The sequence below is a fragment of the Lycium ferocissimum genome, chromosome 6 (genome assembly GCF_029784015.1).
Source record: "Lycium ferocissimum isolate CSIRO_LF1 chromosome 6, AGI_CSIRO_Lferr_CH_V1, whole genome shotgun sequence".
Lineage (NCBI taxonomy): Eukaryota > Viridiplantae > Streptophyta > Magnoliopsida > Solanales > Solanaceae > Lycium > Lycium ferocissimum.
The window spans coordinates 2,051,107-2,071,078 of NC_081347.1; the positions used below are offsets into that span (position 1 = coordinate 2,051,107).

The 19,972-nt window shown below is 35.4% G+C and overlaps 2 protein-coding genes across 7 annotated transcripts; both read right to left on the reverse strand.

Moving 5' to 3' along the window:
* Nucleotides 1-888: 888 nt before the first annotated feature.
* On the reverse strand, nucleotides 889-9,365 carry LOC132058874 (uncharacterized). 5 transcript variants are annotated; one of them, XM_059451256.1, is made up of 3 exons: nucleotides 8,833-9,164; nucleotides 3,851-3,902; nucleotides 889-1,559 (listed from the first exon to the last, which is right to left on the reverse strand). In XM_059451256.1, exon 3 carries the CDS (start codon nucleotides 1,527-1,529, stop codon nucleotides 1,104-1,106), a length of 426 nt encoding a protein of 141 aa, XP_059307239.1. In that variant the 5' UTR covers nucleotides 1,530-1,559; nucleotides 3,851-3,902; nucleotides 8,833-9,164; the 3' UTR covers nucleotides 889-1,103. The 5 variants fall into 5 exon arrangements, with proteins under 5 accessions (XP_059307239.1, XP_059307240.1, XP_059307242.1 ...); XM_059451257.1 differs by lacking the exon at nucleotides 3,851-3,902 and having other exon boundaries at nucleotides 8,833-9,365; XM_059451259.1 differs by lacking the exons at nucleotides 3,851-3,902; nucleotides 8,833-9,164 and adding an exon at nucleotides 8,709-8,731.
* Nucleotides 9,366-11,748: 2,383 nt separating this feature from the next.
* On the reverse strand, nucleotides 11,749-14,958 carry LOC132058876 (uncharacterized). Of its 2 annotated transcripts, none has more exons than XM_059451261.1 (3): nucleotides 14,836-14,958; nucleotides 12,992-13,173; nucleotides 11,749-12,369 (listed from the first exon to the last, which is right to left on the reverse strand). In XM_059451261.1, exon 3 carries the CDS (start codon nucleotides 12,358-12,360, stop codon nucleotides 11,935-11,937), a length of 426 nt encoding a protein of 141 aa, XP_059307244.1. In that variant the 5' UTR covers nucleotides 12,361-12,369; nucleotides 12,992-13,173; nucleotides 14,836-14,958; the 3' UTR covers nucleotides 11,749-11,934. The 2 variants fall into 2 exon arrangements, with proteins under 2 accessions (XP_059307244.1, XP_059307243.1); XM_059451260.1 differs by having other exon boundaries at nucleotides 11,749-12,380.
* Nucleotides 14,959-19,972: the final 5,014 nt, after the last annotated feature.

Below are 19,972 nucleotides of genomic sequence, written 5' to 3' on the forward strand. Positions count from 1 at the left end.
TTTTTTAGTCTATAATTTGTATTGTAATAAATAGTAATTGTTTTTTTGTAAAACATAATGAATCATAAACCCCTAATATTTTGTTACATTATATTACCTCCCTCCATCCCTTATGTCACACAATTTAGAGTATTCAAATGTTTAGTGTGAATGGTGTGAATTCGAACACAAAATAATTATATTTTTAAATTACATATGTAAAAACAACATAAAAAGTATTATAAGTTAAAATAATTAACGATTCAAATTATTTAAAAGACGTATAAAAATGTTGTCGTTCAGGAAAAACTCCTTTGACTATCTAAATAGTAATTGTGTCACATTATGTGGAACACAGGGAGTACTATTTTTTCTCTAGAAGAAAATCCCAGTTTATATTTTTCATAAATTGAATATCTCCGCTAGGGTGTGGTATAATAACAGTAGCATTCTTAATTATCATAATCATAAAGAATGTTAAGTGCATTATCTATGGGAGAAAATATGCTATTACAAATACTACAATTCGGGAGAATCCTTTTCCCAAGCATGTGTGAAAAATTTCCCATTTAATTTGGAAGATATTGTTTTATAAAAAGCGAAAATAAAAAGAAAATGCAAATATTTTGTTGAGCAAGGATTTTGAAACTTTTGTGCTTTGTTGAAGCTCCAAGTAGTGTAATTTATGCATCATGAAATGACTAATAAAATCTAGTAAGCATTTGCAAGTAAGCAATTTTGGGAAATTAAGGGAAGAGATATTTAGAAGCCATATATGCTTTAAGTTATATATAGTGACGGTGTTACAAGTACTTATAACGATTGGTATATTTCTACGATAAACATTATACTGATAAACTTATAGAAATGAAAAGTCATCTGCTATAATAAATTAAACTACACTGATAATGCAAAAAAGTGTATATTACTTAAAGCTTATTCTAATATCAAGACAAGTGTATCACTCTGCTGTATCAAATAACATCATTTTCAAAGATGAATTCAACTTATTACAATACAGATTTGTGAAAAACACGACAAGATGAATCAAGAAAACTTGATCAACTGTCACATTATTACAATACAGATTTGTGAAAAACGACTTTCAAACCAAAAATTCGATATCATTTTGAGTCTTCATCTGTTGCCTTTGAGCACGAAGCAATGCCAGTTTGCTCGTACGAGCTTTCCCAATTTTGTCCATCGAAGCATTTGATCTCAACATGTTTTAGCGTACCGGGATCAACACACCATAATGTAACAGATATTCCATCTGGATTCGATCGTGGAATAAAGAAAGAAGTTATGCCACAAACTTTGCAGAAGGTGTGTTTAGCTGTATGTGTCCCAAATGTATAAGTTGTAAGGAACTCTTTGGAGTCCCCGAGAAGTTCAAATCTCTCCGAGGAAACTACGAAGTTCGTGGTTTTTCTCATGGAGCAGTCAGAGCAGTTACAATCCCAGGCAACGATGCTAGATGGTGCATAGACTTGCCATCTTACCTTTTTACAGTGACATCCACCGGTATGTAGTACCAGCTCAGAATCCATTCTTCAAAATCGTCTATCTCCACACTGATGCTGCATCACACAACATATACAATCAGACCTCTCTATAACAGTTATCCTCTAGGCTCTATAACAACATTTCACTATCACAACCATGTTTTCTATGGTATCGATCTTTCATATTATGCTATATTATATGTTCTCTATAACACATTTCGCTATAGCAACCAAAAGATATCCGAGCAAACGATGTTGTTAAAGAGAGGTTTGATTGTATTAGTGTTCCATCTTAAAATGAAGATTCACATACAATATATTGTTGTTGTTCTCCATTAAACGTTCAAGAAAACAATTTACTTATTTCATATTCTGCAGACGATAAATCTAAGCAGTTATCATACTACCACGCAAAGATGATTATTGGCTTAGGTGTAAGCTCTGGCATGTCGTGCCTCGGATATTGGAGAACTTTCAGAATGAAGTAGTATGTACAAATTGAAACAAATATTTGCGGAAAATGTTTGTACAAACAAAATATGTATACTCCTAACCTTTTAACACGTTCACAATGAAGAGATTGTAAAATATTTCTATTTTTGACAAGATTGTAAAATAATCCTATTGTGCAATCGAAATGTATGAGATAACACGTTTTATATGATCAGAATGAGATAAATGAGTTCCCTTTGTGTAAATGAAAGGCAAGAGAGAACAAGATTCAAGTGAAATACATGACACCCTTTCCAGATCACCGGTTCCGAAAGAATGGAATTATGTGCGCTGACAGTCATTTCAATATAAATGTCTGCTGAAACTATTCCCTCTAACACGTTCGAGAAAATGAGCAAACTTCCTTATATTAACATAAAATTAAAAAAGAACGAGGTATTCATGATTTAGGAACTTCTATTGAATTATACTTCCCTTGCAGAAAAGATTACAAAATTTTAACTTCAAGAATTATAAGAATCCCCTAACATGCAACACTTGAAGCATTAAACTGAATAGACAAGCATGTAGTTGTTTGCAAGTATATTACTGTGAATATCAGATTCTGACCTTTTTAGGCTAGGTAGGATCGATATATTCGTCAAATGGGATTGATGCAACACTAGATGGTGTTTTACTCACATATTCTGCTAAAGATTGGCAAAATGAACAGCACTAAAACACCAAATCCAGAGGATATTTCATCATCAGAGAAAAGCAATGACATTGCAAGATCATAGACAGTCAATACACTTGATGCTTTAGGATCTCGTCTATCCAAATTCAAGCATCTATGAGCAGCTCCGATACTAAGGCCATGGCGGCTAAACACACATCAGTGGGCATGTAATCTGGATGAGCATATAAAGTTCTTTACACTGTCGGTGGATATAAATTGCATTCTAATCTAATACCCCCTCTATTTCACTATGTTTGTCATAGTTTGACTTGGCCCAAAGTTTAACAAAGAAAGGAAGACTTTTTGAAACTTGTTATCTTGAATATGACATAGCATTTGCATGGCTATAAAAACTTCTCATTAAAGAAATATAGGAATGTGTCATTCTTTTTAGAACGGACTAATAAGGAAATAGAGTCGGACAAAGTGGAATGGAGGAGTAACTTGATAGGATAGCCCCATAGACAACTTTCACCACTTAATAAGTAGAATTGGTTTTTCAAGCCTATATATATATATATATATATTTTTATGATGGTGGTGTTTGGGCCAGCTTGTGCGCACCTTGACTAATTCGACCAGATACGTGCTACCTCCCACCAACACAGATACCAGGTAACTCTGCCTCTACGACTTAAGAAGGTGGAAAGAAATTACCTCGTGTTTATGTTTCAAGCCTATATCTCACTGCAATCTTCTACTGTCACACTCTTTTATGCATTTTAACATGATACAAAATAATTCAGCATATGATTAGTATACATCTTCTTAGCTCTAACATGATCAAACACATAAAAAGTCCAAAATTTTACAGCTCATCCTTGATCCCAAGCCAAATTTGATTAGTTGCTTGTAAAGTGGAGCAGCAACCTTTTCAACAGTTTAAGAAGAAAAAAACTCAACTTGCAGAGCCTAATCACATCTTTAAATGGGATACAACATGCAATCACAATGATATAAACAAAACAATATAAGCAATATTGTATTTAAGACAAATTTTCAATGGAAGAAATACAAGTTTGAATCATCAAACATGGGACTGTATAGCAAACAAGAAATTACAAAAACAAAACTTTTTTTTTTTTTTAATTCAGAAAGCAAAGCCAATGGAATCAAGAACTCATAGAAAACTTGTAATCAACCAAAAAAAATAATTGAAAAAGGGATCATAAAGACATATTAGCTTAGATTTTACCTTCTGCTGAGTCAAAATTGAAACAACTATAGTAAAATTCAATCAGTGAAGTCTGCAAAAAAAGTTAAATCTTTAAATAAATTTCTCTCAAGGAAGTCAAGTAATAGGTGCTTAACCCATAAGATAGTCAAGTAATAGGTGCTTAACCCATAAGATAGTCAACTAATAGGTGCTTAACACAGTGGGCCGATGGGCCTACACTGGCATTTGTTTTAGAACTTGTAGAAAGCCCATTTTTGTTGTTCAACAATGTTAAAAAGAGAAACTGCAGCTTATGCTAGGAGACTTATGCTGGGAAACTGCAAATCATTATAGCTGTACTATTTTCTATATATAACTATTGGGGGGCTGTGTTTATCCTGCCTCAGAGCTAGGGATGGCAACGGGGCGGGGCGGATTTGATCTTCTGCAGTTGCGGGGCTAGGCAGGGCGGGTTGAATATTTTTTCCAAAAATTCAATGCCGGGCGGGGCGGGTTGCGGGTTTCAAAAATTTAGTGATTCTCCTCTGTTTCGTAACGTTTTCGTGACAAATTTTTTTATTTTTTTTTTTTTGTTCGTTTTAGATGAATAAATTATAAACCGCCAATTATTTTTTTATTATTTTAATCACAAAATATTTTTTCGCTATTTAATCATAAACAGCTTTTGTTCCCGCCAGCCAAACATTCAAAAAAAAGCAAAAACTTTCGCAACTTATAAGTCAATCCAAACGGGCTCCTAAGCCTCCATCTTCAACAGGTTTCATTAATACCACATTAAATTTATTAAAATTTAAAGTAGGAAAGAAGTTTCCAAAATAAAATATAGAGCTAACAAATACTCCATATTCAAAGAAGAAATGTATATAAGGTATCAACTGCTCAAAAGAGTAAGGAGACAGTAGTAAGACTTCATAAAACTAATGAATAATTTGGTTACCATTTTCAATTTTCACCAACTTAATTTTAGGAAGTCATATGTTATTTTATCTGGGTTAATATGGAAATACGATTATGTACATATTTTGTAATAACCCAATTTTTAAATAAGGGTTTATTTGATAATTTTAGCTAAAAGGATTAAAAAAAAAAAATAAGGAATTCAGTGGGCCAAGCCCGAAAAAGGAAAAGGAAAAAAAAATTAAAAGGAAGGGCTGAAGCCCCAATTTGAAAGAAAGGAGAAGAATGATTTTAAAAAGAAAAAAGAAGCCACTGTAACAGAGGCAGAAAACGTAGAAGCAAAAGAGGGAAAAAAAAATGCAGTAGAAGAAAGGGAGAAAAAGAGAGGAAGGGAGAGGAGAAAAATAAAGATTTTTCACCCAACTCATTAAGGTAATGACTCTAATCTTTTATTTAAGTTTGTAACATAATTATGGGTGAATCTTTATGATGAAAACATGAGAATATTTTGAGGAATGGAGAAAGTTTAGCTCTAGGGTTCTCAATCAAAATCATTGATTTGAAAGGACAAATAGTGTCGGATTTTAGACTTCTATATATCGTTGGAATCCTCTCGTTAAGGCCTTCCCGAAAACATATGTCTTGTCGGGTTTTGAACACATTGACCAGAGGGCGTTTTCGTCCTTTAAAATTTGACTTTAACCGTTTAAGCATCTAAAAATATAGAAGTGGTTTACCCTAAGGGTTTTGACCATTCTAAATCCATTTTTGTGTAGTTTGAGGCAATCCGGAGACTCGAGAATGCAGTTTTGATTTATTGGGAAGTGTGCTTGAATTGTGAATTTGAGGTAAGTGAGACTTTAAGCTTTGGGTACTTACTTTTCAAAACCCGTTTTAAAAATATGTTTTGTCTCGCAGTCCATGTGTTGGGGCGGCGTGTGCTTGGCAGAATCGGTGGTCCTTAAGGCCAACTGCATATACTTTATTTTCAAATAATCCAAAACTCTCTTTATAAATTGTTTTGTGATGTGATATAGCTGTGAGCCATGATATTGGGGCATTGTGTATGCTTCCTTAGCATTGTGTATGCTTGATTATATTGGGGCATTGTGTATACTTCATAGCATTGTGTATGTTTTTTGATGATATTGGGGCATTGTGTATGCTTCCTTAACATTGTGTATGCTTCCTAACATATTTGGCACATTGTGTATGTTGCCGTGGATTCATAGTGTTGACTAATTCTTTAACGCCACTTATGACGGTTCGTAGTGTAAATTGTGTTGAGATATATAATATATTTGATAAACATTGGTTTGGACCTTGGTTGCTATTATATAATGATATATTCATGTGCATAATATTTTTGTGCTTGTTGTGTGTTTGTATTTTCTAACACTTGTTCTAGAGGTATTTGAAGTGGCGGGTCGAAGATCTTACTGGGTTATATTTATGTATAACTCACTCCTTACCCGTATGTCCGTACGAATATTGTCGTTAAGAACGAGGCTGGTAATTGAAGACTTCGTGAGTGGATTAATTGTCGAGGTGAGCCACCGCATTGTTCGTGGAGCGGCCATTTCGGTTTATCTAGTTTATTTCCATTTCGGCCTTATCTAGTTTATTTCTAGTTATTTCTTTTATTTTAGGTTTACATGCCCGACACTCAAACATATAACTCGTTAGATGTTCCATGGTCTTAGCGTGGGATATGGGTTAGAGATTCTTTTTATCTTAGCGTTGGTTGGTTTTCATAAATCGATTATGGATTTGGTTGGCGACTATTTCGCATTTTTATCATTAATAACGTTGTTGGACCTGTACTTATTTTCTTTTAGTGCTTTTGTAAATGATTAAGAGTATGATATATGGTTCGCCTAGCGGGTGGTGTTTGCTGGGTGTCAATCACGTCTAGCGGGTATTTTGGGACGTGACATATTTAGAGAAAAATATACTCCTTAATTACACAAGCCATCCCCATTTAGTTCTAAAAAAAAAAAAAATTCTTAACTACGGGGCAAGAGAAAATGAAAGATGGATTTATTAAACTACATTCTTAGTTTATTTTTTAATGCAAAAATAATTTTTGTATTAAATTTTGATTTAGCTTTTCTAGATTTTAAAAAAGAAAATAGTGGGGGGCGGGGCGGGTGAGGGTTTATGCGGGGCGGGGCGAAGCGAATTTAAAACACAGAGAAATGTTATGCGGGGCGGGGCGGGTTTCAATTTTGAGGGTTAAGGCTAAACCCGCACCGCACCCGCCCTGGCCCATTGCCATCCCTACAAGTCAGAGCATCATAAAGGCAGTGGATAAGAAGTGTAGGGATTATTTGTGGGGGTGTTCTGAGGAGGAAAGGAAAATAGCATTGGTATCATGGGAAAAAATATGTTTGCCTAAGAAGTTTGGAGGTCTGAATATTAAGAGTTGCAAGCTCTGGAATGTAGCATCAGTAGGTAAACTCATATGGTAACTAGCCAGCAATAAAGAGATGTTATGGGTCAAATGGGTGCATGGTATTTATATGAAAGGGGAAATAGATATCTGGGAACACCAAGCACCAAAGGATTGCAGTTGGTACTGGAAAAAAAATCGACTCTCTGAAAAATACAATGGTTCAATGGTACAGGAATGGGGTGTATATCCTGACAGAGAATGGGGAATATTCAGCTTCAAGAGTTATGCATTGCTGACACAGAGAATGGGGAATATTCTCGAAAAATACAATGGTTCAATGGTACAGGAATGGGGTGTATATCCTGACAGAGAATGGGGAATATTCAGCTTCAAAGAGTTACAATGCATTGCTAGGAAGGCACACAAGGATCCCTGAAGCTGCACTGGTGTGGAACTTTATCATGGTACGTAGACATAGATTCATTGTGTGGTTAGCTAATCAAGAAAGGTTGTTGACAAAGGATAGGCTCACTAAGATGCACATACATGATGATGATGAAAGCTGTGGATTATGCTCAAATGCTCAGATGGAAACACATAGGCACATATTTGCAAATTGTGCATGGTTTAAAGAATTGAGGGATGCAGTGGTCAACTGGTCTAGGATCTCATACACGAGTATGAGTGCTCAGCAAACATTGCAATGGGTCAGGAGAAGGAAATGGAAGAAGTTCAAGAAGGAGCTGGTTATTGCCATTTGGGGTGCTATGATATGCCACACCTGGGATGGCAAGGAATGGAAAGCAGTTTCAGGAAAGGAATGTGCAACCTCAGCTTGCAATTGCTCAAGTCCAGATAGAGGTGAAGGAAAGAGTAGGAATTTTCAAATGTACAAAAAAAGCTTACAGTAGTAGACACTTGGTCCAGCAATTGTGTAGTTGAGCTAAAGTTCTAGCAGGTTGTGTTTTGCATTTCTAGATTCAAAATTGTTTAGGTTTCACTTTGTTTTAGCTTTGACACACTGGAGAATAGCAACATTCCTAAAAGGTGGCTATTGCTCTTGTGCATTTGGATGATGTATTGGTTTGTTTTGTTGGTACGGTAATATATTTACAATTTATTACCAAAAAAAAAAAAATGTTAAAAGGTGAAGAGAAGTAGTCAGAAAATAGGGAAACTTATGTAAATGTATTCTTCGGCCAACTAGTTTACCAATATGGCCAAACTATTCGCTAATAGTATGTATATTTATGTATATTATTTGTATAGTATATGTATATTTAGAATAAAGTATACACTACCTACATTATGTACATATTATATAAACTAGATGGCTGAATGGTATTTAACTGTAATTTTCCCCCCAGAAAATATGATCTTCGTTACAGCAGTTCGCTAGTGAAGAAACTTATATGGGGAAAGGGTCAAATATACCCCTCTACTTTATTTTATTAGTTAAATATACCCTTCGTTAGTGTTAACAAAAATACCCCTACCGTCTTCAAACTTCATACTTATGGCCCTATTTAGATGGAAATCCCCAAATCCTCTCAAATTACCCAATTTCAAAAAAAAATTACCCACATTTTTTGTTGACCTGCCTCGCCCGATCCGCCTATCATCATCATCAAGCTCTAGCTTCATCTTCTTCCATGGAGAAAAAGAAAAAAGCAAGAACACACCCAAATAATAAAATACCAAAACTCACCTCAAATTTAATCTTTAAATCCAACTCTAAATCTTAGTGCGTACCATTAAACAAATTGCCCTTGCACCTGGAAAATTCAAGAGCCTTTTGAGTTACTGTCGTGATCAGCTTTTCCTTTTCCCAAATTTTCCAGTTCTCTTTTATTTTTTTCACTTCACTGATCTCCTTTTTCCCCTTCCTTTTCAAATATCACCTAAAATGGGTGTACAAATCTCTGCACCATATCTTGTTCTATTGTAATGGACACATTGGCCAGTCGAACAATTAAGTTTCTCCTATTTCTTACCTTTTAAATTTAAAAAGAAAAAAGAAATAACAGCACCCCCCCCCCCCTCCCGCCAAAACAATAGAAAAGAGGGGCCTGAAAATAGAAAAGCATGAAAATTAAATCTACTTACATCAAACCTAGTTTTGGTAACTTATAATTGCTTCATAAAATTAAATCCCCAATTAATAGAACCTTAAACACATAATCAAGAGTTCTGCATAAGGAATAATGTCAAGCCTAAATATTGGTTGCGCCAAGATTTGAAGTTGAATTTAATAATGAAATTTGAGGTGAGTTTTGGGATTTTATCATTTGGGTGTGTTCTTGCTTTTTTTTTTTCGTCCATGGAAGAAGATGAAGCTAGAGCTTGATGATGATGATAGGCGGGTTGGGCAGGGCGGGCAAAAAAAAAAAAAGTGGGTAATTTTTTTGAAATTGGGTAATTTGAGAGGATTTGGGGATTTCCTTCCAAATAGGGGCATAAGTATGAAGTTTGAAGACGGTAGGGATATTTTTGTTAACTTTCACTAATGAAGGATATATTTAACTAATAAAACAAAATAGAGGGGTATGTTTGACCCTTTTCCCAACTTATATTATGTCTTATATTGTACTTTACTTTTATCTATATTTTGTATGTGCTATTTATCTAAAAAGTCATATCACCCCTTCTTTGGAAGTTTGCTAGCTCATAAGCTTGCCGTTCTTTTTCCTTGAGTTGCCCTCACCGGAGCTCGTTTTTCGTCATGGCTGTCATAGTAGTTGTAGGCGTTTGGCCATAGATTCCAAATATTTTTCACTAGTTGAGTTTACGAAGTTGGAGTTGTATTTAGTTATACTTTTTACAAAGTAGAGAAGAGAACATTTTATTTTGAAGATGGAGTTGGAAACAACTTATAGGTTGTTCTTCAAAATTGAAATCTAACTTCAAGTTGGATTTGAAATTTTATGACCAAACACTGATTTTGAAATAAAGTAAAAATTTATTTTGGAAAAAAGTGAATAATTCTCATGGCCAAACAGGTATAATTTGCCATGCACTTCCTCCCCCGGATTACTGGGAGCTAAAGAAATCAATACTCCCATGGAACAAAATCACGGTTTGGCATTGGCTGAAGGAGTCAATTTGGGAGATCTGGTTCCATACCGACGTCTGGTCGGTAGATTGATATACCTCAATTTTACGAGACCTGAGTTGTCATATTGCGTGCATGTTCCGTCCCAATTCATGCAGCAACCAAAGGAACCACACTAGAACGCGGGTCTCTATGTGGTGCCGCTACTTGAAGAAGAACTCAGGACAAGGCATTGTGATAAGAAAGATTGTGATCTCTAGTTGTACGGTTTGTGTGATTCGGACTGGGCCGGATGTCTGTTTACTCGAAAATCACTTACCGGCTGGTTTATCTCCCTCGGGAAGTCACCCGTATCATGGAAACCAAGAAGCAGCACATTGTCTTTCGCTTGTCAGTGGAGGTGGAATACTGGCAATGACAGTCTGTGAATTGAAATGGTTAAAGAGAATTTTGCATAGTTTGGGCATTGAACATAAATCTCCGGTGAAAATGTACAGTGATAGTCAAGCGACATTATATATTGCACGAAATCCGGTGTTTCATGAACGGACTAAACACATTGAAGTCGACTGTCACTATGTCTGGGACGCCTCCATTCAAGAGAATACTCCCCGGCCACGTGGCAACAAGTAAGCAATTGGTCGATGTGTTTACAAAAGCTTTGGGCAAATCGCAGCATCAATATTTGCTTAGCAAGTTGGGCATTAGGGACCCTCATGCTCCAATTTGAGGGGGGTATTGAGACCGAATGTGACCAGACCAATTTGCGATCACATCAGTGAGTCGGTGAATCCTTACGTCGGTGGGAACCCTATTCTAGTCTAATTGTAATAGGTTTGGTCTATTTATGGTGAATTTGTAATTATGGCAATATAGGATTTGTAGTTCTATTAGAATAAGGCTACCTTATTAGACTAACGTAAAGGAAAACCTTGTTTGTATATAAGGAGATCATTATGATGAATACAAAGCAATTTGGAAGATATTGTTTATAAACGGCGAAATAAAAAAAGAAAATGTGGATGTGTAATTTATGCATCATGAAGTGATTAATAAAATCTACCAAGCTACTGCAAGCAAGCAAATATGGAAAACTCTTATCTTACCCATTTTTACTCAAATAATAGTGCTATTTGGGAAGGTTTTCAGCTATCTTAGAAATTAAGAGAAGTGATCGAAGTCACGAGAGTTTAAGTTAATATGCGTTAATAGAGTACGGTGTTAAAAATATTAATACAATTACTTATAATCAATTATAAATCTTTACAATGAATATTATATTCCCTACAACAAAAATGGCATAATGTTACGAACTTCATTGCTAAATTACTCTTAGCTAACAAGCTTTCTGATGATCCGTGACTATATAGTTTTAGCAACAAATTTTGTTTTTTAACTACAGAATTTGTCTGTTGTTAATTCCTGCTTTTTTGGTAGTAATTGGTAACCTCGTAGAAATGGCAAGTAATCTAAGATGTTAAACTAGACTGATAATGTGAGAGAACATTTACACTGTCGCGTATTACTTAAACCATATCCTAGTACCAAGACCGAATTCACACCATACACAAATTGCAACACAAGTGAATCACTCTGCTGTATCAAAATTTAGTTAAACTTGTATGTCACTTAACATCATTTTCAAGGATGAATTCAACTTATAACAATAAAAATTTGTGAAAACAGATAGAGAAGATGAATCAAGAAATTTGATCAAGTGTTACATTATGCTCCTGGCTTTCAAAACAAAAGTTGATATCATTTTGAGTCTTCATCTGTTGCCCTTGAACAGGACGCAATGCCAGTTTGCTCGTACGAGCCTTCCCAATTTTGTCCATCGAAACATTTGATCTCAACATGACTCAGCGTACCGGGACCAACACACCATAATGAAATAGCTGTTCCATCTGGATTCGATCGTGGAATGTAGAAAGAAGTTATGCCACAAACTTTGCAGAAGGTGTGTTTAGCTGTATGTGTCCCGAAAGTATAAGTTGTGATGAACTCCTTGGAGTCGCCGAGAAGTTCAAATCTCTCGGAGGGAACTATGAAGTGTGTGTTTCGTCTCATGGAGCAGTCAGAGCAGTTACAATCCCAGGCAACAATGCTAGATGGTGCATAGACTCGCCATCTTACTCTTTTACAGTGACATCCGCCAGTATGTAGTACCGGCTCAGAATCCATTGTCTATCTCTCCGCTGACTCTGCATCAGACAACGTATATTAGTGCTTTATCTTTAAGTGAAGATCAGCAAAGACCAACCCCATTGACCTTCAAAAGAAACAAGTTACTTATTTCATAATCTGCAAACGACAAATCTAAGGATTTATTATACTAGCAGGCTAAGATGAGGATCGACTTATTCACTGTTGTTTTGACATCAACGAAATGCCATTTACCCTTTCAGAGGAAGAAAAAGATGAGGATCGACTTATGTGAAGCTTAGCATGTATTGCCTCGGTTAAAGCTGATTTGGAAATGGATATTTACTACTCTCCAATTTATGTGGCGGTGTTTGACTAGGCACAGAGTTTTTAATAAAAGAAAGATTGGCATTTGGAAGTTGTAGTCCTAAATCCACCATGACATTTCTATGGACTAATAACGAACTAGTGGCACATAAAATGGAACAGAGGGAGACAATCTTTGCACAGATATATTTTTTACCTACAAACATCACAACATATTCTCTTTTCAGTGATGATATTTGTAACATAATTATCTTGTGTAATTGAAGAGATAACACAGTATATGATGATCAAAATGAAAGAAGTAAGTTCCCACATTGTGTAAATGAAATGTAACAGAGAATACATTTTATTGAGATCCACGTGAGATAATTGGGACGCCTTCCAGATTATCGACCAAAAGAAGGGAATTATATGCTCAGATAGTCATTTCAATAGAATGTCTGCCAAAACTTGTTTCATCTTACAAAGTTCCAGAAAATGAGCTTGAAGATATCCAATAAAGAACTTCCTGATATGCACGTAGATCTGAAAGGAGGTGACATATGATTTAAGAAAAGTATACAATATTTCAGTAACTTCAAGTCTCAAGAATTATAAGAATCTTAATATTCAAGATTTAAGAACATATAATTCTTTGCAAGATTATTAGTGAGAATCATATCAGATCACAATAAAGACTATGACACAAGGCAGTTGTAGACTGATAATCCAGAGGAAAACTACCATTGGGGTTGGGTTTTTTTTTTTTTTTTTTTTTTGTGTGTGGGGTGGGGGTGGGTGGGGTGTTTTCCTACCTTCTTAGGCTAGGTAGGATCGATATATTCATCAAATGATTGACGCAACACCAGATGGTGTTTAACTTGCATATTTTGCTAAAGACTAACAGCACTAAAGAGTAAATCCAGAGGATATTTCATCATCAGAGAAAAGCAATGACATCACAAGATCCATAGTGAGCACATTTTCACTGCTTCAATTGTGGCCTTTCTTAAGAAATGACCATAAATTTAGTAGGCTCACAGTACCTAGGTACTGAAACCTTCTTTGTCAAGAGAACTTACAGTTGCTAAATGCAGTTCACACCTGAATGATTCACTGAAGATAGAGAAGCTTTAAGATCTCGCATATCCAAATTGAAGCATCTATGAACACTTGGATACTAAGGCCATGGCAGCTAAATGCACATCAGTGGGCTAAAACAACCACCGACTGTGATCAGCTGTTGAACAAATGCTTCTATAGACTAAATGTCTTCCTTCTATTTTCTTAGATAACTCTATAGCAATATACAAAAACATAGAGGATTGACTAAAGTAAGTGAAGCAAGAGAAGTATGCTGCTTGTCTGCGTTACGATCTTTTTGTGAAAACAGTAGGAGCGCAGCCCTTAACCTTAACCAATATAGATGCTTTGCTTCAAATATATGAGAAAAAATTTCAGCTAAGACTAAACAGGACTTCTAGTTCATCTCTCTTTGAGTTGGCAACAGAAATTTTAACATGCCGAACCGCACAGACTGTTCACATTGTGCAGTTAAAAATTCTTTACTCTAACAGTAGACATAAATTACATCCTAATCTACTAAATTGGTAAGAGAGCCCCATAAAAATGCAATTTTGACTCCTTAAAAGTATTTTTCAAGCCTATATTCCATTGGAATGTCAACTTTCACACTCTTTGTATACATTTTAGCAAGGTGCAAGAATTCAGCATACCATTAGAATCATCTTCTTAGCTCAAACAGAAAAAACATCTTAAAAGTCCTACTGGTAACACAAACTTTTTTCCAAGCCAAATTTGGCTTAATTTGCCTCTAACTTGGAGGAAAGGTACAACCTTTTCAATTGTTTAAGAAAAAAAAATTCTAACTTGGAGAGCCTAATCACATATTTAAATGGGATACAAAATGTAATTATAATGATATAATCAAAACAATTTAAGCAATATGGTATTCAAGACAAATTTGAATCTTGAAACATGGGATTTTTTTAGAGCAAACAAAAAAAAGTTTCAAAAAAAAAATAATCTGCAGAATCTTGAAACCCCATGAAGAAAGCAAAGCCAGTTGAATCAAGAAGTCAACAACAAAATGGTATTAACCAAACATAATGATTTAAAAAAGAGATACAGATAGAAAGACACATTAGTTTAGATTTTAACTTTTGCTAAGTCAAAATTGGAACTTACTTTAGTGAAAATCAATCTTTGAAGTCTGCCAAAAAAGTTAGATCTTTGTAGTCTGTAAGAAAATATAAATTCTTATGGAAGACGGGCAATTCTGCCCTTCTTTTGGGTGGTCTTTAAATTTTGCCAATCGGCTAAAATCCATTGGGTTCCAGGTTGAACTCTCATTCACTCAAAAATTTTAAAAAAATTCACACGACAGAATTTAAATTTTACTATGCTCCCATCGACATATACTTATTAAGGAATTACTAAAATTATACCGGATTTGGCATACTTATGCCTTATGAAAAATAAGTATGCAATGACGCATAACTTTGTAATTCCTTCGACAAGTTTACGGATCCTTACTTATGGGCAAACTTTTAGTTAAGCCTTAACTAAAAGTTTTTTTTCTAGTTATGCCTTATGGGACAAACTTTATCTTTTCCTAGTTATGCCTTATGGGGCATACTTTTAGTTATGTTATGCCTATAACTAAAAGTATGCCCCATAAGGCATAACTTTTTCTTAAGACATAGACTTTGTTTTATAAGGCAAATTTTTAGTTATGTCTTAAGGAAAAGTCCCGTCTTATATGACATACTTTTAGTTATGTCTTATGGGACATACTTTTAGTTGTGCTTTAACTAAAAGTTCTAACGATAAGGCATAACTACGAAAAGACTTTTACTTAAGGCTTAACTAAAAGTTTATCCATAAGTATGCCGGACCCGGCATAAATTTATTAAGGAATTACCAAAGTTATGCCCTAGTTGGCATACTTATGCCAAGTCTGCCTATAAGGCATGAGTATGCCGAGTCTGGCATAACTTTGGTAATTCCCTAACAAGTGTATGCCGGGTCCGGCATACACACGACCCAAATCTTGCCTTGCAATTTTTTTTTTTTAATTTATGCTTGAGCGGGGGTTCGAATCCAGAACCTCATGATTTCTGCGTGAACTTTTAGGGTTGCAACGTGAAGGGCAAAAATTAAAGACAAGCAATATGAGGGGCATAATTTAAAGACCATAAATATGAGGGGCAAAATTTAAAGACCACCCCAAAAGAAGGGCAATCCGCACAAAAAAATGATGAAAGACAATCACCTGGGCTGGGCCTATATCATATAGTACATTTTTTGTGCGGAGTGGTCTTCAAATGCATTCATCTTTAACTTTTATCCCTCAAATTGGCGGTCTTTAATTTTTGTCCCATTCGAGGTTTGTAATTCGAACCTCGGCTCAGTAAAACAAAGGGAAAAAAAAATCGCAAGGCTTGTTCGGGCCAAAGTTAGGGCTTAAGGCGGAGTTTTGTGGATCGAAAACTCTACCGATTAGGCGAGTTTGACAATCAAACTCTGAAGGCTTGTTCGGAAAAGTTAGGGCTTAAGGCGCGCATTTTCTGCCTCGAAAACTCTACCTGATCAGATAGAGTTTGACTCAAACTCTACCTGAAGGCAACAAGGTAAAGTTTTGCAAGCAAATTTCTGACGGGCAATTCGCAACCGTCCCTTCTTTGGGTGGTCTTTAAATTTTGCCCTTCATATTTGAAATGTTTAAATTTTGCCCTTTGAAACACCCATAGGTTCCATTCGAACCCACGCGCAGTCAAAATTTTACAAAAAATTCGCAAGGCAGTTTAAATTTCGCTATGCCGCCAACAAGATACACTTGTTAAGGAATTACACATTTTATGCCTACCCGCATACTCATGCCTTATGGGCAGACTTGGCATAAGTATGCCGGGTCCGGCATAACTTTGATAATTCCTTCACAAAGTTATTGTTACATCCCGTGTTTTGTGCGTTCGGGAAATTTGAAATAATTTTGACTTGTAAGAAATAAGGCTATATTTTTATTTTATTCAACATATGTGTGGTGTTCATGATTATTATTGGTGTGGAAATACGGAGGAAGGCCGAGGGCAAAAATTGGAATTTTAAAAACATTAGTGTGAATTTCAAAATTTGAAATTATAAGTCATTTGGCTCAAAAAATTAAAGAGTAAATGAGGCCCAACAAGAGATGGGGTGGCCGGCCACTTATGGCCCAACCCAAGTTTTAATTAATTTTTCCATGTGCAAAAATTTATATAAGTAGTCCATATCTATTAGAATATTCATGAAGCAAAGAAAGAGAGAAGCAACAAAACAAGAAGAGCAAAAATGGGGAGCATATTCGGCCATGGATGGTGAAAAATCACCATCAAAAATCTTCCTCCAAAAATTTGTATCTTGTGATTTTCCTACTAAATAGTATCCTCTACAACATGGTGCAATTGTTTTGGGAAGGAAGAACCCTTGTTTCTTCAATATGACAACATGTTTGACAAAAGATTGGAGAAAAAGGTAAGAATTTATCCCATGTTATTATGTTACGAAGGTTTGTTTGTGTTGTAGTATATGGAAATGAGTAGAATTCATGAAAACATGGAAGTTTGCAAAGTCAGGTGTGCATACGTATGTGTGGCCGTGTGTATACTACATTGTACAAAAAACGTGTTGAATTTTATGTTGTATTTTAGTTGTGTGTAGGATGGAACGTATATTGAAAATGAAAGTTGAATGAATTGGATGGATTGGGAAAATGAGCGTGGCCGTGTGGTATTTGAAGTTGGAATGAGAATGAATTAATTTGGTTTAACATGTTTGTTGTGTTGTTGTGATGTTTGCAATGTGAATAAAGATAAAATGATGTAATTTGCATTGAAATGGAAAGTAAAGTTCATGTGTTTAGCGGATTTTATGATATTATAGAAATGGAGTTGTCAAGGTGCAAATTATGATGATTGTGATGAATTTGGGTGTTATGAATAAGTATGTTAAAGATTAGAAGTTTTACGAAGTATGACTTTGGTGGAAAATATATATTTTGTATATCGCAATATTTTGTACAAACGATATGAAATGTTTCTAAATTATATATATATATATATATATATATATATATATATATATATATTTGGAAATTTGGAAATTTGAAACGGAAGTATTGCTTTAGGTAGAAAAGAAATATTGACGTTAGAACCATTTCCCGTGATTCGTGATAACTTTTATCATCAAATACGCCGAGCTAAGTCTCGGGGGTGTTAAATTTTTTTTTTTCTTTCGGTAGACAAATCAAGTCTAAGTTGAATTAACTTAAACTTGAAATTTCTAATTGGTAACTCGATATTTGAGATTTCTTAAACTCCAATCGAGTTTGAACACGCATAATAAGTGAGAAAATGTAAGGCTACCCTATTCCTTCTTTTGGCATGTCCTAGTATACTAGGTCGATACGTAGCTCCAATTTCCAATCCGAAAATGAAAATCGAGTACTATTCATTAATGTTTTGAACTATAAAACTCATATTGTAATGCGGGAAAGTGCCATATGTTCAAAACTTTTGTAATAATGTAATCGATTTGTTTCGACACCTCCATGTATGAGTCCACACCCCCAAACGTCCGCGATTCGTGTCCCTTCGCCACCCTCGACTTGACCCGGGTGGGGTTCGCTTAACTCCGAGACTCTTTTGTTTGACTATTAGTCTCTTTTATTATAATGTTGGCAAAGAATTTTTGTTTGTGAATTTGGCTATCGAAAGATAACATTTTGTCGCGCGATATCCCGAATTATATTTTGAATCATAATTACCATCTGGAGATACCAAAAATGAACCCCGCTTTAATTAATTGTTCGAACTATTTTGACTAATGAGTCAACATATGATTTATATCAAGTTTTGTAAAAGTATTTCGATGTATAAATTGCATTGTTTGCTTACGACTCCGCTCGTGCCTTTATTATGATTTCGTGTCGGCTCCCGGCCGGGCGGATCGTGCGCACTATGGTGAATTCCAGCATCAGGACAAAAATTGGTTCCCCAGACCTCAATAGGGCTTCATGGAGTTCCCGTTTATGTTTGATCTCTTAGTGCGTGTTCCTGGGTGTACCGAGATTTGAAACCTTCGGAGTTATGCCGTGCGTGGCATATCAGTGGTGACCACGTTCCCGAAATGATTTCGATTTGCATTATATATGGGCATGTTTATATTTACTTGATACAGAGTCGTATTTTCTCTCCTTATACTTTTACTTCAATTGATTAATGGATTTTTGCACTTTATGCTACATACAAGACATCTTTTTATTCGGGGTCGCGTAAAATTAAAGGTTCGTGATCCGCCAATGTAGGCCACACATTCGTTATAAGTGTGATACGTTGGTACATATCTTTCGTGATATATATGTTTATATTTCACACTATTTGGGGACGGCGCCCCGTCCCGTCATCTCGATTTCGTTATGATTCGTAGGCCCGTATTTTGCGGGTCGGGTCCTATGTATGTTTGAATTCATCATGATTTGCATCTCAATGCGGTCCCGTTTATAGTGGTGGCCAAAATGGCCTTTGCGTTTGCATATACATATATGTTACAAGATGTATATTCCGCCGCCTTTCGACTTTGATATGACACTTTTGTACGGCGACCGCTTTATTTTCGCCTGCTAAAAATGATGAATATGATATTTCATAGCTAAGCTAAATTATGATGATTTGATCACGAAAAGTTTCGGGTGCCTAAACAGGCGCTGGGCCGCGCACCACGGGTCGGGTCGCATGTTATGCCGGTGGGGGCATACTTTTAATGGGCAAACTTTTATATATATATATATAAGAATTATATATATATATATATATATAAGTATGGGTATATAATTTACAAAGTTATAAGCATACTTTTATAAAGTTTCACTATATCTTTGTGAGGAATTATCAGCTATGCCGGACCCGCATACTTATGCCAAGTCTCGCCCACAAGGCATAAGTGATGCTCGTCCGCATAACTTTGGTAATTCCTTAACAAAAGTATGTACGGGTCCATAGTAAATTTAAACTCGCCTTGCGAATTTTTTTTTTAAAATTTTCGAAAATGGGTTCGAACCCGGAACCTATGGGTATGTTAGCCGAAGGGCAAATTTATAAAGATTTCAAATACGAGGGGCAAAATTTAAAGATCACCCCAAAACGGTGGGCACTCCGCAAAAAAATGATTTCGACTTGCGGATGAAACTCTATCTCAATTTATTTATTTTTAAAAATTTTGACCGAGTCAAGTTCGAACCGGAAATCAAAAAGTTCTAACGAAGGACAAAATTAAAGACCACTAA